The sequence below is a fragment of the Mixophyes fleayi genome, chromosome 8, assembly GCF_038048845.1.
Source record: "Mixophyes fleayi isolate aMixFle1 chromosome 8, aMixFle1.hap1, whole genome shotgun sequence".
Lineage (NCBI taxonomy): Eukaryota > Metazoa > Chordata > Amphibia > Anura > Limnodynastidae > Mixophyes > Mixophyes fleayi.
Window position 1 is genome coordinate 3532140 of NC_134409.1, and position 18207 is coordinate 3550346.

The following is an 18207-nucleotide window of genomic DNA, read 5'->3' on the forward strand; positions in this document are numbered from 1 at the left end:
ACGTAGCTCTGTATTCTGTTCAACAGCACTTCAGTTACCCATAGACCTTACAATCTACTTTTTGGTTTCTGGGGTACAGTTTTTCTTGGTTATATATTTAATGTCCTTAACCGCTGGGCTTTTCACTTAATAGTAACACATTGCATGTTAAAGATCAATTATTAAAAAGAAATATCATGTTGCTTACATTATAAAACCTGTCCCACATCCAGAATATTATTCTGATATAACTAACCACAGCAAAGCCTTAAGTTTCTTTATATTAAAGTAATATTAAGCTAACCTTGTATTAAATCTATAGTGTTTGTGTGTTTTTAATGGTTTTTAAAATTTTACGCTCACAGAAAACAGTGATTAAGTATTAGCTTTATTCCTATAGTAAACAAGCATTTATACAAAAATATAGTTTTATTGCAATAAAAACAGTATTTAGGTTAATATCACTATAAAACAGTACAAACTATATAACAATATTATTTAATTTAACAGACAAACATGTTGAATGTAACCAATGAATTTGCTAAATCATCCTTTACCGGTTTATATCCCCCTATCAAATGTCTTGAACTGGAATCAGCAATGTTTTCCTGGCCCCTTAGAACATACACAAGGTTAAGGTAGGTTGACTTAGTGTCATAAAAAATAGATTTTAAACATTGACTACTTCACAAAATATAAACAAGGTAAAAAGAGATGGTAATAAATAGTTGTCTTTTTAAAAGGAAAACAAAATTATACAAAATACAATAAATAAATAAGTTAGATATAATAAATAGTGATCCACAATGGAATAGGCCATTTACGTACAGATTACAGCTATAATTGCAGAAAGTTGGTATAGTGTTTAGGATAGATATGGTTTGCTCTGTGTCTATAAGTGTAGTGAGGGGTGGGGGGAGTTACTGTCATTGTGGGGGTGGTTAGAATTAGAATACGTTGCATTGGTGCATGGTCATAATATACAAATAGAGCGACAGAGTCTCCTTTAAATAACATTTTAATTAGATTTTTTCCCTTTAAAGCATAAGTTAGGGGACCTGAGGCTCTCCAGCTGTTGTGGAACTGCAACTCCCAGCATACCATGTCTGGCAGAGAATGCTGGAACTTGTAGTTCCACTACAGCTTCAGAGCCATCCTCAATATATAAGTTTGCCAGGTTATGATCTTCTGTGCCCTTCCTATCACTGTAGCAGCACATGAAACATGGAGAGGATCCTTGGTTGTTAGTCAGGGGGGCAGGTTGTCTGTGACATCTGATCAGAGGGGATGTCATGGTGTTGGGGCAATTCTTGTGCACCGTAGAGCCTGTAATAACATACTGTATAGTATTTTATTATACACTCTGGACCTTTGTCACTTTCTGTAAGGAAAACCCAAGGTTAGATTAAGCCCCTTCAAATTATAATGCAGGAAGTCAAGAGAGCCCAAAATTAGCAGCATCTGTGAACTCTTTGTTTTAATCTCCCACCACCCCCATATTACAGCGCTGCTTCAAGTTACCCGGATGAAATAATGTTGCGTGGGGTCTTTATCATGTAAAATACTATACTATATTCAGGTGCTGAGTACCTATCCAAACCATAGTTTAAAAATGTCTCAGAAAAATACTTTCATGCTCAATAAAGATCTTAAGAGACCTTGTAAACAGAATTATTTGTTTCAGACTTGGGCACCTTCCACCTTAGCGTCTGAACAGAGCAGGAATCGGAATAGGTGCCTAGGTACGGTGAGGGGCTTCACTGTGCACCCGCAACCTTCCAGCGAGGGGTGCTCTGTCCACATAGAGATTTTTTTTTCCTATATGTATATTATACATTTGCTACTTTTTGTTTCAGTTAGTTTTCTTGGATAACCGATTACGTATTTTAAAGTGATCACTATTTTATTTGTATAAATAAGGTGGGGAAACAGCATGTTTTTAATGTCACTTTTAGCATCCAAGAGTCACTTCTCTCCTTGTATGTTGAGCAATACTTCAGGGGGTTAAACATCAACCCAGAAATTGAAAGCGGCCAAATAATGTTTTAGCTGCGGAAGAATGAAACGGCAGCACCACAATGTAATTATTTTATGGCTTTGGAACAAAACTACTAGTTATATTGCTGAGGCCATCAGGTAATTGCTCAATCTTAGAATTGGCAGCATCGTGCGCCATTTATTATAGTATACACATTTTTGTATCATTGCCTTTTATATGTTACAACAAAGAAAACTATGTTTTAGGGAGACAGCTCGCTGTCTCTTTGCGTGTGCTTTTAATACGGCATCTGAAATCCTCATGTAACATTAACGTTGTCTGTGTTTAGGAACAGTGGAATAAATAGCCGGATGCCAACAGAATATTCACATATAGCCAAATAGCAAAAATAGGCAGGTGCTGAACAGTGGGGTTGTGGTATGTTCTAGGAATTGGGAAGAGTCGGAGTAGGGTCTTGCCTTTTCCTTGTCTGCTTAATTCTAGCTTTCTGCAGACCTGTGGGACTATTTATAGTTGGAAATGCTTTACTGTTTTATTATTAAATAGCGCAGAATGTTATCTTGCTACAAGAAGTTAGTGTAACCACTGGAATAAAGGGCTGGGCTTCTAAGTAAGTTTTACTAAGATTAACTCTCATAAGTCCTAGTTCTCAGGAGGTAAACGTGTCTCTAATATCTGAAGGCTGGAGAAGGAACCACAAGTTGGTTCTGGAGGCGTTGATGAACAATGATTCTGATCATGAGGGTGTTACACTTTATCAATCAGCCTGTGATCACCTTCAAATCTTATGAAACTGGAATAAAGTTATGAATTAAAACATCCATCCACATCTGTATTTTTCTAGCACCTGACTGGCCCAAATCATTAAATACATCATAAATGAACAAGTAAAATCCTCTGTGTTGTTTATACAAAAGTTGATACAAGACCACAAATTGTTGGTCTGGAGTAGGGAGGCAAAATGTTCATGAACATCCTTTGTCCATTCTTATCCTGTACTATTTGTAGCATTACAACAGTTTATTAAGGTAGTCACTTATCTTGTGAGAATGTCCTATGTCTCTCTCACAATATGGTAGGTTGGAATTTTTTTATTTTTTTTTAAAAAAAACCTCTGAGTGCTTCAAATACACTTTTGATTGACTGATCTCTTAAATTCCCCAAAATGCGAGTTGGTTGTTTCTGTGCTACCCGATTACCAAGTTTGAACATCTCAGACAACTGTGGTGAAACTTTGTAGGACCATCAACTTGACCTGCAGATTGCAAGGAGGTTTATTTTCCTCCTGCATTTCAGTTTTAGGCAGCAAAATGCCACATCCCATCCATTGCTTCTCCAGTTGGGCATCGTACTGTTCGGCATTCCCTGCCTTGGCGCTTCTTGGTTTATACCAGGAGCTGTCAGTTATTCCTCCTGCTTGTTCTTCTAGTCTTACAAACATCAGCGCCCACATTTGCAATTGGCCGCAGACAACTTATTTACCACTATCCAATTGTTGTTGACATCCATAAAGGACACGGGGAGAAGGCCGGTGGGTCGGCAGCAAGGCTGATTGCTAACCTGCTCCTGAGGTTTCGTCGGGATGACCATTCTTTCCAGTAGCTTAGTAAGCGTACGATCATAATTGCTGGATTGTTTGCAGGAACCACTGCAGTAATAAAATGTAATCCATTCATCGGAGTTGTGTCCCATATCCAGGTCTCGAACTCGCATTCTCAGACTTTGTTTGCTGCAGTCATTATCTCCGTTCTTGGGAGCCCCGTGTTTTTTGTTCCTGTTACCGTTTTTCCCCTTGCCCGGGACTTTGGAAGAACGTTCAGCGCGCAATAGGATGTTGTCTTGTGATTCATCTTTGCCGTGGCCCTCGGATGTTGTGTTTTCTAAAGTATAAAAGGAACATATTAAGGAGAATCAGATCTTTTCTCTAACTCTTGTAGAGCCTCATTGTATTTAGGAGCAAGTGCAGCTAAACAGGGATATTGTGCACCTTGGCAAAACCATGTGACGGGGGAAATGCTAATTTTAAATGTACGGACAAATTTAGAGTTGGCAGGAGGTGTGTGTTAGCTCAACTCTATGTACCCATACAGAAATTAGCAAATCACTAAAATATACACAATTTCCTCTCAGTTTACACTGATTAGTTAAAAAACAGCTAAAAAGCATTTGCAATTAAGTAATTTACTGTTCTCTATATGGGTATTTGCTAATTACTATGTTTTATTATTATTAAATCATTGCTCAATTGATATACGGACTGTGTGTTATATAATATTTACATTCATATAGAGGTAGGTGGCGGGCGCTGTTACACCTTTTTAACGTTTTTATTTTAGAGCTCAGTAAACCACTTTATTTACAGCTGCCGTCTCATTAATTGCCTCCGGTACTCGGAGCGCAGCTTGTGAGTATCTGCCCTGCATGCAAAAAGTAAAATTTCATTTCCACCTCTTACGTCACAACGTGGTTTGTCCAGGAACAAATTTGCTCCATTTAACTAGATATGATCCGAACTCTAAATGAAGCCTGTAGCATTCATCACCATCATCAACATTTATTTATATAGCGCCAGCCAATGCCGTAGCACTTTACAATTGGAATTCAGAAATTACTTTTTATACTGTAATTTCCACTTCTTGCCGGTGTCCAGTCTGTGACTGTCAGTGATTAGTGCCCAGAGACTGAGACTTAGAGGGACTAATTTTATGGGTCTGGAGGTAATACGTATATAACATTACTGGCCCTGCACACAGGCAAAGCAAAACACTTTCGTTTATACGGTAATTCATTTCTATTTATTTTATTCCCTCTAAATCCTTCCAGCATTAATCGCATTGTCGATGCTTTAAGGAATATGTGTTTTGTTTTCATAATTATCAGTTGCCCCCATAACATTTTTATTTAATTCCCTCCTTCCCCTGGCAGAGCATTAAATATACACCGTACATATATTTTGTATTTATGCACCAATCAATTCTTCTGTTTAGTCCGACAACTCCCAGCATGAATTTACACTTGGCTAATCCCTCTACTTAAACTAACACCCTTATTAACTAATAGCCCCCTCTCCATGATTTTCTTCAACTCCAGAAAGACCCTTTTTTCCCCCTTGCTATCCCCTCTCTCATTACCAGGCCGTTTTGCGGTCCTCACACAGTGCTCCGCCCCTCCCATCTGTTCTACGCACACTTTGCTTGCAGGGGCGGGATTTCAAATATCCATCAGTTATCGATTTCAACCAATGAAATCGCTTCAGCTTTAACTAATGATATAGCACCTGCCTACAACTATCAGGACCAGGGCGGTTTCGTGGTGGGAAGATCATCATCACCATTTATTTATATAGCGCCACTAATTCCGCAGTGCTGTACAGAGAACTCATTCACATCAGTCCCTGCCCCATTGGAGTTTACAGTCTAAATTCCCTAACATACACAGACAGACAGAGAGAGAGAGAGAGAATAGGGTCAATTTGATAGCTGCCAATTAACCTACCAGTATGTTTTTGGAGTGTGGGAGGAAACCGGAGCACCCGGAGGAAACCCACGCAAACACAGGGAGAACATACAAACTCCTCACAGATAAGGCCATGGTTGGGAATTGAACTCATGACCCCAGTGCTGTAAGGCAGAAGTGCTAACTACTTAACCACCGTGCTGCCCCAAAATGCTCATGGCGTTTCACCGATGCATTATAAGAACCGTTAAGAAAGCATCTGTTTTTCAACAATTAGATTTAGGAAAATTATGATTTTATCAAACGTATTGTTTGTGGGTCAGACGTGAGCTTTTTATTTGTAAATGGAAGAGGTTGCAAATATATTAGTTTACTGTCGTACATGATGTAACGTTGTATATGTCCTAGTCTACATCATACACATCACTATAAACTAACATCTTATTGTCTTTTTCATTTAGAAACATATTCACTGTATCTCATCGAATCAGGCTCTCCGCCAGTCTCAGACATCTAATGTAATAATATGTAATTTATTATGTGATAGATTTGGATTGTTTGGTCATTATTTGATAACAAATTAAATCATAGCTCACCAGAAATACAATATTACCAGGCTTTAGATCTCCTGTAAGTTATTATTTATTTTACAATGTTCTGATCGTTCTTCTTTAATAATTCACACAACTCTCTACACTGTATTCCCTGAAACAATAGATAATAACTCTTCTCACCGTATTTGGAACTCCAGGCAGATTTAATGCTCAAATCTATGTCCTCCTCCAATACAAAGTCGACGGTCTTTGGGTCGGAGGTCGCAGACGTGTCGGACTCTGGTTCTGTGTCCGACTGTCCCCCCAAAACTGAAGTTGGAGCCCCGGATGTTTTCATCGCGGACAGCAGCAACAGGGACAAGACAAGGATCCAGAGCGTTACCTGGCGAGAAGATGGGGAAATGGTCAACGTTCAAGTTCTAGATGGAAACGAGCCGCGGAGCAAAGACAGACCGCTCTACCATACTATACACCTTTATTATAATTGCCCCTGGGCTAGAATAATATGTAAATAGAAAACAAAAAAAATCTAGTGTGCAGATATTCTGCTGTAATAAACCCCATGGCTTGTCCAATCTGCCACCACACTGGAGGCCTGCCAAGGCTTAAAATTCTTCAGGCACTGTAGCCTTAAAATGGTGCAAAGAGATTGGGTAACCCCATGAACGCCAGTGATCTGGGGGCGTGGTCACTATATTTTGGCTATTTAGGTGGAAGGGTTCTTTTCAAATATTTTCTGGCTACAGTTCTCCTTTAACTCAATTATCAGAGCAAAGCATCTTTCAGGTCTTAGGATAATGGACTCTTCCTTTAGGCAGCTTCATTGACTTTGATTCCTATTAATTTATTTCACATGTTGTCACCCAGATTTTATTATGGAACATCCACGTTCTGTGTCTTAGAACCTCCATATCTGTCTTAGAAGTTCCTATCCATAGATTTACCTTACAGCTCCAGGGCGCGGTTGTCACAGACGGGGATCCTCTTCCCATGAACGGCTCTGGCCTGTCTGCAAAAACAAACATATTGTTATTGAGAGAATTGTTTCCTGTGTGGCTTTGCCCACTATTGTACATCATGTAAGGCTACAAGAGATCTCAGGGAAAATGACAATACAACATAAGCAGTAGAGAGATCTTTGTCTTTGGCAGTGAGGACACAATTAAGAGAACTATTAAACAAGGCAGGATCCTCAAACAGAGCAGCTAATATAGTAAAGTATTGTGATTCTATCTTACTTCCTTGAAGAGGATTATAAGTGACCACAATGCGTTTATTAAAGTTGTCTGTCTCCAAATTAGGGGGGCTGATTGCTTATTTCTTTTATAAAAGAAATCTAACATGCAATGTAATAAGCTAAAAGCATATGCTATCACAAGTTAACCCATGCATGATACTCATGCATTCTAGTCAAATCAAGCTACTTAAGGTCTTAAAAAGGTTCTTGTCATGCATTTGGGCCTAGCCCAGGCCTCCTCAGGGGAAGAGCGTTACTTCCCGACGTAAGCGCCCTTTTTTAACGTGGTTTTGTCCACATGTCACAACCTTATCATTCTTCTCCATCACCTCATCCTTCATTTTCATCGTCACATCTATCCAGATGTCTATCCAGACACAGGGATCTCTCTCAGCGGTCCTGAGTATCACACTCCTCTCACTCTGTCACCCCCGGCAACCACCAACCCCTCCCCACTGTCACCCCCAGCAACCACCAACCACTCCCAACTGTCACTTCTCCTTCAAGAAATATATATATTTTTTAAATCTTTATAAACACACTTAACAATTAACAAATTAAATTAACAAATTAAAAACATCTTAATATACCAAATTTCAGCCCTTTCTGAATTTTTTTTTCCACACACACTAAGAATTTAGTAGGTCAGTGTATAACTCCGCCCAGCAGGGGGCGCTGCAGCTTGGTTATATTTTTTCCACACACACACAGACAGACTAACACATGCCACTAAGCATTTATATTATAGATATTAGATAATGCTAAGAATTTAGTAGGTCAGTGTATAACTCCACCCAGCAGGTGGCGCTGCAGCTTGTTTTTTTTTTTCACACACAGACTAACACAAGCCGCTAAGCTTTTATATTATAGATTATCATTATCATCATCACTGTCAGAGATACTAACTTAACAGGACACAAGAGCAGTTTCTAGCTCAGAAACAAGAACAGTCCCAAATTCTGTCACATTCATGCAACAGATGCGGAGTTTGCTCATCACTCCACTTCCAGCAGAAAGATCCTTCGAACCTACTCGAATCCCAATAACTTTATCAAGTGGAAAACAGATAGAAAATCTCTCCGCTAGACTTCATCATTGTTTATGTATTTTGGGTGAATCTGATAGAAGAGATTTTCATTTAATATAGGTCCAGATTTTCTCTGTTTTCAGCTAAATCTTGTTATTGGAAATTGAGCAGGGTTTGGTCTGCTGGGAACCGATCTGAATTTTTTACGTGTCTCCTGCTGTCGCTGCTACGTGGAATACTGGTCATGATGTAACCAGTTCCCATGTGAAGTGTGGATTTAACTCTGCTTAGTATAGAAGGTTGTGCAACAATCTAACAACTGGGAACTTCTTCCAAATGTTCACATTGGGCTAAGCGAGGACACTCTACACTCCTGGTGCCCAACTGGCGGCCCGCCAGGACTTCATCTGCGGCCCTAAGGGATTGTTAACGGAAAAGTCGGCCCTGGCAGTACCAAAGAGATGAGCAACCGCAGCTGTGATATGAACCAGCACTTTCTAGTGTCCTTCAATGGGAGCTGCCAGACACAGATTACAGGTGGTTTGAAGTGAAAAAACATGTTGTCTTGTGGTCCCCAGAGAAGGTAACAGAGGAAATCCCCAATGTTTCTGGGTCAGAGAACGGGCATTAAGTTAGAGTCACCATCAACTGCAGATAATTGCTAGCAAATTAAGAATAAAATCCACTTGTATTAGATATTAGTCATGGTGAGGAGTTTCTTTGGTTTTGGTTTATGGGATGTTATTTTCATACTACCAATGATAAAACATGATTTTAGATTGTAATAGTCGTTGTCCCCATATTCCCTGGGATTAGTATTGTTTCCGGTTTAAATATGGCTTTAGAAACGCAGATACACATATATACAACACATATGTAAACAAATACCCTAAATGTATTGTGTGGTGTCAGGGACCACTATATGTTCTGAAATGAGGACTAATAACACAGAAGTGTGTCTATAATCATTGGGCCAACAAGAAGTCCTTATAGCCCGAGTCACTGTCCTTCAATCAGTGTTACAAGAATATATTCTCTGGGGTCATATAAGGTCACAGGGTTTACATTGAGCATTGGAGGTTTTATCTTGTTGTCTAGTGTTATGTAAAATGCTGTTTATAAGCATGTTAAATAAAATGCTGGTTATAAACGTGTGTGGACAAAATCATTATTGATCAGCTTGTTTTTAGACGGGCCCAACAATCCGGTCGGTAGATAGGTGATCTACGGCTGCTTGCGGAGCCACAGACTGACCCCACTCGCAGGCGCCCTAGTCCGGCTCCTTGGCCAGGGTCCAGTTTTGCTGTCAGGTGACTGGACCGGCTCATGCCCGGCAGCGATATAATTAGGGTGTAGTATATTTCTTAGGAATATAGATTTAATCTGTTAGATTACAGTGATGTTAAAGGAGATATCCAGGGAAATGATTACCTGCTTTAAATACACCTCCTAAAGAAAATACACATGTTGTAACAGGCACAATGCATACATAGGGGCTATGTAAGAGTATGTGTGTGTTTACATTGGGGCTAGGAATCCGCCTTATCAGATTGTCAGCTTCTCTCACCAATGTGTACAGATTCCACCTGACCTTTTCCTTCCATTATTACAATAGGACTCTCATGTAGAATTTAATTACGGTACGGAATGGAAACAAGCAGGTAAGCAGCCTTGTGTTCTCTTCTAAATGGATATTTCTGTGAAAAGCAATATCTGCAGTCTCCAATATGATTGTCATACAGTCACTAAAGTGACATATTTAGGTTTATGTACAAATTATTTTCATCTGGAATTTCTATACATGCCCTTTGCATCTTTAAAAGAAATTACACAGTAAAGTATTATCTACGCTCTGTTCAATTTCTATTATATCGCAGGGTGTGAAGCCCCAACATGCCTGATAATAATCCAACTGGAAGCAGTAGGACCTCAGGTACGCCGGCTGGTTGGATGATGACCGCTATCGGTCTGTGTCACATGTCACACTGACGCAGGAAGTCACTGGACACATCCAAACTGGACAGAGATCATGTGACCGAGAGGTAGAATGGCTACTATGTGTGGCCAACCACAGAGATGGAAGATACATAACAATTGCAGATCCAACATATTTATTTCAAGAATAAAAATCACAAATTAGGCCCAGCAATTGCTCAGAGCCACCCAGTTACCCGTCCAGTTATCTTGTGTGTGCCACAAATCTTGTCTGCTCACCCCCTTAAAATTAATGTGAAAGGCTGGGTGAGCATAAGGACTGATAGGACGTTGGAATCGCTGTGATTGTGGCTTGTTAGTGGTCTGTGCGATTACACCCCCCTCTGCAGTCTCACACAGTCCATGGCTTTTGGCGGGGGCTCAGAGATGAACATGGGGCCCCTAAAAAAACAGCGGCAGGGGGCACCCTCTGATGTGGGTAGATCAGGGAAGGGACTGGCTCGGCCCATAGTGGATTGTCTTGGGCTGGGTCACTTGGCTACCTGCATTTTTTTTAACTTAAAATGTTCGTAATAGGAGTGCCCCCCCCCCCCGTGGCTAAAATGTGCCAGCCGAAAAATTAAATATATAATCGTGTGGATTGTGCCCTTTGCGTTAACTTAAGTGTACGGGTGTCATTTGAGTTGTCTTTTGTATGTGATTTAGGTATTTATCTATGTTATGTAACACGTCTACGGATATCCTTTTCACCATAGCATGACATGTGGATTGAAACAGTATTTTCCGCAGGCTGCTCGTGTTCGATTCCGTCTTTGACAAACACGGCAGCGCTATTAGTATCTTGTAGTAAAACAAGTCTGTCTGGAAAGGGAGAGGGATTACGAAATCAAAATATTTATGTGGGGAACACCTTATAATTGTTAGTATTATTATTGTTGTTACTACAGTGTAGCAATAGTTATTGTAAGCAGGGCCGGATTAACCATAGGGCTAACTGGGCTACAGCCCAGGGGCCTATGGCATCCAGGGGGCCCTTGAAAGTGCTCAGCAGCAGTATTGATCGGTCGGGGGCGGGGGCTCCCCCGGCGCGATCAGTGTTGCTGAGCACTTTCACTGCGGTCCTTCTCCGGCGCGCTGTATTCTCCTTACTGAGGAGATCTCGTGAGTCTCACTCTCACGAGATCTCCTCAGTAAAGAGCGTACAGCGCGCCGGAGAAGGAGGTAAGTATTTAAATATCAAGTTTAAATTTCAGTGTACAAATAAGCTATCAAGTATTTGTGTGCTACATGAAAAAACAGTCAGTATTTAACTTATGTGTAAAACAGAATACTAATTTGCACCCCTTGCATTGTAACATGGTTTTGTCCAGGAGACTTAAATAAGAAGTTTCTTAAGTTAAGATCCTTAATGAATCAGGCCCTCTGAGGGTAAATATCCATCTGCAGAAAAATGACAGTTCCATTATATAAGCTTATTAATTTAAAAAATTAAACCATAAAATACAGACCTTTTGTGCACTAGACACAAATCTAAACTGTTCACATATTTCATGAGATTATCTTTAAATGTCACATTCCTGTAAAGTTCTTGCAGCAAAATGTTTCCCCACTAGGTGGCAGTCATGTACCTATATAAACCTGCTCCCATGCAAACTATCCTGTCATGTTAAGTCCATGTCACTTGGCTATTAATATCTGGAAGAATCTTTTCTGCCAGAGGTCATCGTACAATTCAGATTCATTCTCTGCGCGGTTCCCATAAGATTATCTACCCAAATTAGGTCAGAACATCAGAATTGTGAAACGCCAGAGAGATCCACTTCATGCACAAATTACAGCATAACTTAATAAGAATATATCACATTGATCAAACGGATACACAAATAATATTTATCTTTTTTTACCAAACCCGTTGTACAAATTGACAACAGAACGACTACAATATTAGCAGCCTATCATTATAATATATATATATATATATATATATATATATATATATATATATATATATATATATATACACACAGATATATTACACACACATCAGTCAATAAGTACTTTGATCAATTGCTTTTCATCTTTAATTTCTGATCATTGATCCATTAATCCTCACTCCTCGATATACCAGGATTCAATATTTTAAAAGCACAAAACTATCTTCGAGCCGCGTTTAGTTTGCACAGGGTCACACGAGGGGGTACCGGTCTTAGCCATTTCTCGGCTGTGAAAGCCGCAGATCTACAGTTACAACAAACAGAGCTGATGCACATATAACATATCATCTTCCTGCTGTTTTGTAGTATACGACATTATATTATATTTTACTGTAAGGGGACATTTCCCCCAACACACAGACACTATCTATAGTTACCAGTCCTAGTGTCAGGAGTGCATTATACATAATATACATATGTGTGTCCATTTGCATGATATACAATGCTGCTTTCTCGTCCCACAAACTCCTGTGTATTTTTACAGCATTAACACAATTTCCCTGCCACACATCAGTGTTTACTAATATTGATTTATGGCATCTTTCAGTATGTACATCCACAACACATGCCAGCTGCATCTTATCCCACAGTTTTAGTCCAGCATTCCGGCACTTGTACTATTGCCTCATTATACTGTAATAACGTCTTATTCAGTCTGCATTTCAATTAAACCCTAATGCCCCTTACATAATAACTTCACATTGCCTTCTCCAGACAGAACCTACCCTCCTCTGCCCTATTGCCCTGCTCAACATATACCACAATAGTAAACTGTCACCCACTTGTCCTGAAGTTTAACCAAACAAGTCTAAATAATATACATTTCCCTGTGCACCCCCTGAAGATCTGCACCCTGGGCGGTCGCCCCAGTCGCCCACCCTAGCTACAGCCCCATCTCTTCCTGCTTCTGTAATAATGACAATATTACTCCTGGCACAAACTAAACTAAAAAAAGACAAATATTGTCACGAGCGATCATTGTTACCAGCAATTTCTCTTATGACTGCAGTGAGATCCCGATTTTATTTTACAATTCCCTACATTAGGCAGATCTTCAGATCCTGCTCCCTCTTTTTATTGGACTTCCACAGGTTTTACTGTGCAGGATTTCCTCCTTCTGCATTTTATTGGGGGTAAAGGACGCAGCTGTTTTCACATCGCTGCCAAACAACTGCTTGTGGAACTTCTTTTCCAGATCCTACCAGGCTGTTTTCAGATGAAGGCGGCTGCTCCTTTAAGAGCTTTCCATAAGAAAGGGAGACTTAGTGACTAATAATAAGCACCATTCTGCATCATCTGTAACGTGGCAGTGAAGTAGTTCCTTCTGCTGCAGGTAAACGCTGCATCTACAGCTGACTGTCACTGTCACTCTCACTGCAGGTTACTCCATATCATGCATCACACAGCCCCCATCCCCCTAATAACGTACCATGTGGAGAGAGGACCCTCAGACAGACAGGGTGACAGCAGGGAAAGAGAGAGCAAGTATCCAGACAAGGCTTAGATCGTACCCAAGTGCTGTCATCAATGGGATTGTGCGGCTGCCTACAGCACCTTCTGCATTACATGAAGGGGAGGTGTCTGCATTGTGTGAGAGGGGGTTGGAAGAGGGATCGTCTTTAAAATATTTTAACCTTTTGACTACCAAATAGTAGGAGCCTGGGACTTTTTTTGTTTTGTTTTGTCAAGCAAATAACAAAACGCTTCACATGTAAATAATTACTGTGCAAACTGAGCTCAGTTGGAGTTTGCACTTGTTACTTTTCAGTTGTATCAATTTGTTTCTTAAAAACCTAATTAGAGGCTGCTGGAATGCACAGCCTGAAATGTGCAAAATGAGAGAGGAATTCTGTGTTAGAGACCAGAGTACCAGGCAGGTTCCATATAAACACAGCAGGAGATAGAGCGCTGTTTACACTTAAGATAAAGTATCTGAAATTGGTATGTTGGAGATACAGACAGGAATCAGTTACAAAATGTACGATCCTCCTACACCAAGCAGCACCTATGTCCAAGTTTACAAACGCTGAAAGGTACTTGGCATGGCATGCACCCGGTAATCTGTATATCCCGGCAGTGCTGCGATGCTTCCATCTCTGCCACATAATAACATGGCTGTACTCACACATCTTGGTGATTTTTTGATGAATGTACTGAAACCGCTGTGAAGCACACGTGATCTTTTCTAAACATGGGTTTTTATTATGACATAAATACTTCTGGTGAAAAATGTGTGTACACTACTGATGATTCTGAATAGATTCCAACCAGGGCACTTTCTGTGTGGAATTTGTATGTTCTCCTCGTGTTTGCGTGGGTTTCCTCTGGGTGTTTCGGTTCCCCCCACACTCCAGAAACATACTGGTAGGTTAATTGTCTTCTGACATAATTAACCCTAGTGTGTGTGTGTGGGCGGGTATAGATTGTAAACTCCAGGGACTGACATGAACAATTAAAATTCTCTGTACTGCGCTGCATAATAGGTAGGTGCTATATACACTGATCAGCCCCAACATTAAAACCACTTGCCTAATATTGTGTAGGTCCCCCTCATGCCCCCAAAACAGCTCTGACCCCTCGAGGCATGGACTCTACAAGACCTGTGAAGGTGCCCTGTGGTATCTGGCACCAAGACGTTAGCAGCAGATCCTGTAAGTCCTGTAAGTTGCGAAGTGGGACCTCCATGGCTCGGACTTGTTTTTCCAGCACATTATTATTATTATTATTATTATTATTGTTTATTTGTAAGGCGCCACAAGGTTTCCGCAGCGCCGTACATGGTACATACAGTAGACTATACAGGGTAAGACAGTACAGAACAATAAACACAAAGTACCAGTACTTCAGAAACTCCAGGCAGGCAGATACAGTAGAGACGGAGCGGAAGAACAGGTATGGAGACAGGAGGGAAGAGGGCCCTGCTCATACGAGCTTACATCCTAAGGGAGGGTAAACAGAATCAGGTACATAAGGGAGCCAGTGAAGCAACAGGGAGAGAGAAAGGGGCCAGGGGAGAACCAGAAGAGGTGAGAGGTTAAGTGGATGGTTGGTAGGCCTTAAGGAACAGGTGAGTTTTAAGAGCCCGCTTGAAGGAGCACAGATTGGGTGAGAGACGAATGGAGCGAGGGAGGTCGTTCCAGTGAAGGGGGGCAGCACGGGAGAAGTCTTGGATTCTAGAGTGGGAAGAGGTGATCAGAGTGGAGGAGAGGCGGCGATCATTGACTGAGCGCAGGGAGCGGGCGGGAGTGTGAATGGAGAGGAGGTTAGAGATATAAGGGGCAGTAGACTGAGAGAGAGCCTTGTAAGTGGTGGTGAGGAGTTTGAAAAGGATTCTGTAGGGGAAGGGGAGCCAGTGTAAGGAAAGACAGAGAGGGGAGGCAGAGGAGGAGCGGCGTGAGAGGAAGATGAGTCTCGCTGCCGCATTGAGTATAGAGCGGAGGGGGGCAAGGCGGGAGCAGGGGAGGCCAGTAAGGAGGAGGTTGCAGTAGTCGAGACGGGAGATGATGAGAGCATGGATGATAGTTTTGGTGGCATCTTGAGAGAGGAAGGGACGGATGCGGGTAATGTTACGGAGTTGGAAGCGACAGGCTTGGGCAAGGGATTGAATGTGGGGGGCAAAAGAGAGAAAGGAGTCGAGAGTGACACCTAGGCAGCGGAGTTGGGTGACAGAGGAGATAGTGGAGTTGTTAACAACGATAGAGAGGTCATGGTGGGAAGGGAGCCTGGGTGGGGGAAAGACAATGACAAGACACATCCCACAGATGCTCGATTGGATTGAGATCTGGGGAATTTGGAGGCCAAGTCAACACCTTGAACTCTTTGTCATGTTCCTCAAACCATTCCTGAACAGTTTTTGCAGTGTGGCAGGGCATATTATCCTGCTGAAAGAGGCCACTGCCATCAGGGAATACCACTGCTATGAAGGGTGTACTTGGTCTGCAACAATGTTTAGATTCAAGTAACATAGACATAAATGCCAGGATCCGAGGTTTCCCAGCAGAACATTGCCCAAAACATCACACTGCCTCTGCCAGCTGCCTTCTTCCCATAGTGCACCTTGGTGCCATCTCTTCCCCAGGTAAATGACACACACGCTCAGCAATCCACAAGATGTAAAAGAAAATGTGATTCCTCAGAGCAGGCCACCTTCTTTCATTGCTCCATGGTCCAGTTCTGATGCTCACGTGCCCATTGTAGGCACTTTAGGTGGTGGACAAGGGTTAGCATGGGCACTCTGACCGGTCTGCGGCTCTACAGCACCATACGCAGCAAGCTGCGATGCTCTGTGTGTTCTGACACCTTTCTATCATAGTCAGCATTAACTTTTTCATCTATTTGAGCTTCAGTAGCTCTTCTGTGATCAGACGGGCTAGCTTTCACTCCTCACACTCATCAATGAGCCTTACGCACCCATGACCCTGTTGCCGGGTCATCGGTTGTCCTTCTTTGGACCACTTTAGGTAGGTACTAACCACTGCATACCGGGAACACCCCACAAGACCTGCCAGTTTAGAGATAGATCCATTTGACCTAACCATCACACTTTGGCCCTTCTCAAAGTCACTCAGATCCTTACCTTTGCCTATTTTTCTTGTTTCCAACACATCAACTTCAATAACTGACTGTTCACTTGCTGCCTAAATGTCCCACCCCTTGACAGGTGCCATTGTAACCAGATAATCAATGTTAGCATCAGTGCCGTAACTAGACATTTTAGTGCCCTGGGCGAGACAGGGCACCGGCGCCCCCCATCTATGTGGGAGTGGCATTTGACAAGTGGGTGTGGCCAACCTAGTGTGTGGGTGTGGCTAGCACTTTACTGAAAGAATTCTGTTACACATATTTGCAAATATATATATATATATATATATATATATATATATATATATATATATATATATATATACATACACACAGTGGTGGAATTGAAATAAATTAACAACCGGCTCTCTGCCCTAATGACCATTTAAAGTATGCAAAAAATATATAGCGAAAGGTATTCTAATATCTCATGCACTTAATACTCACATAAGAATGTGTCTGTCTGTTAGGGAATTTGGACTGTAAGCCCCAGTGGGGCAGGGAGCATTACTATAGGATAACAAACAAAGCTTGTTAGAGCTTATTTTTAGAGCTTATTTTCAAGGGCCCCTATAAAGGATATAATTAAGATTAAATTATTTTTTTTCATTTAAAATAGGAGAGAGAGACTGAGATAGAGAGAGAGACTGAGACAGAGAGAGAGAGACTGAGACACAGAGAGAGAGACTGAGACTGAGAGAGAGAGACTGAGACTGAGAGAGAGAGACTGAGACTGAGAGACTGAGAGAGAGACTGAGAGACTGAGACTGAGAGAGAGAGACTGAGAGAGAGAGAGAGACTGAGACTGACTATGAATTCATTTTCAGCTTGCACGGAGGTGGGGAAAAAGGAAAAATAAGCCTAAAGTGAACTTCGTGGACTGAGATACTATTATGATAACAACATTATTCACAACACTTCAGGAAAGCGCTACGTATCTCCATAGCTTACTTGGCTACACTGTGGAAGAACTGCACGCGATGCTTGCCATTCAGCCGGACAACGATGAATAAAAGTATGGAGTACATTTGTCAGAAGCGCACAATTGTACTGTTAAAAAGACCAAACACCCAAAAATGAGCCTTTACAAAAGGAAGACGGCGTGAAATTGACAGAGAACAAAAGACAATGTTATTTACCGTCCTATACGGCGATGTGCCTTTAACTTCTGCAGTGGAACGCATGTGCGTTCCACAGACAGGAAGTTCGGCATTTGTGTTCCAAATGCCGAACTTCCTGTCTGTGGAACGCACATGCGTTCCACTGCGGAAGTCAAAGGCTTTTCTTTTCACTGCCAAAAGAGCTAGGTAGCGGGCGGCTGCTGCGCCCATTTGGGGCTTGCGCCCTGGGCGACGGCACCGCCCGCACCACCCTAGTTACGGCTCTGGTTAGCATCTACTCTCAAAGGCTTCAAGCGTGCCCTTAAGACTCATTTCTTTATTCAA

General features: G+C 41.5%; 1 protein-coding gene across 1 annotated transcript in view; it reads right to left on the reverse strand.

The window, feature by feature from the left end:
• Positions 1-856: 856 nt before the first annotated feature.
• Positions 857-18207, reverse strand: part of ARTN (artemin) — a 32167-nt gene continuing 14816 nt past the window's right edge. Inside the window, exons 3-5 of the mRNA XM_075181660.1 lie at positions 6933-6997; positions 6169-6370; positions 857-3858 (exon numbers count right to left, since the gene is read on the reverse strand). Coding sequence (XP_075037761.1) covers positions 3419-3858; positions 6169-6370; positions 6933-6997 — 707 coding nt within the window. The 3' untranslated portion in view covers positions 857-3418. The remainder of the gene's footprint in view (positions 3859-6168; positions 6371-6932; positions 6998-18207) is intronic.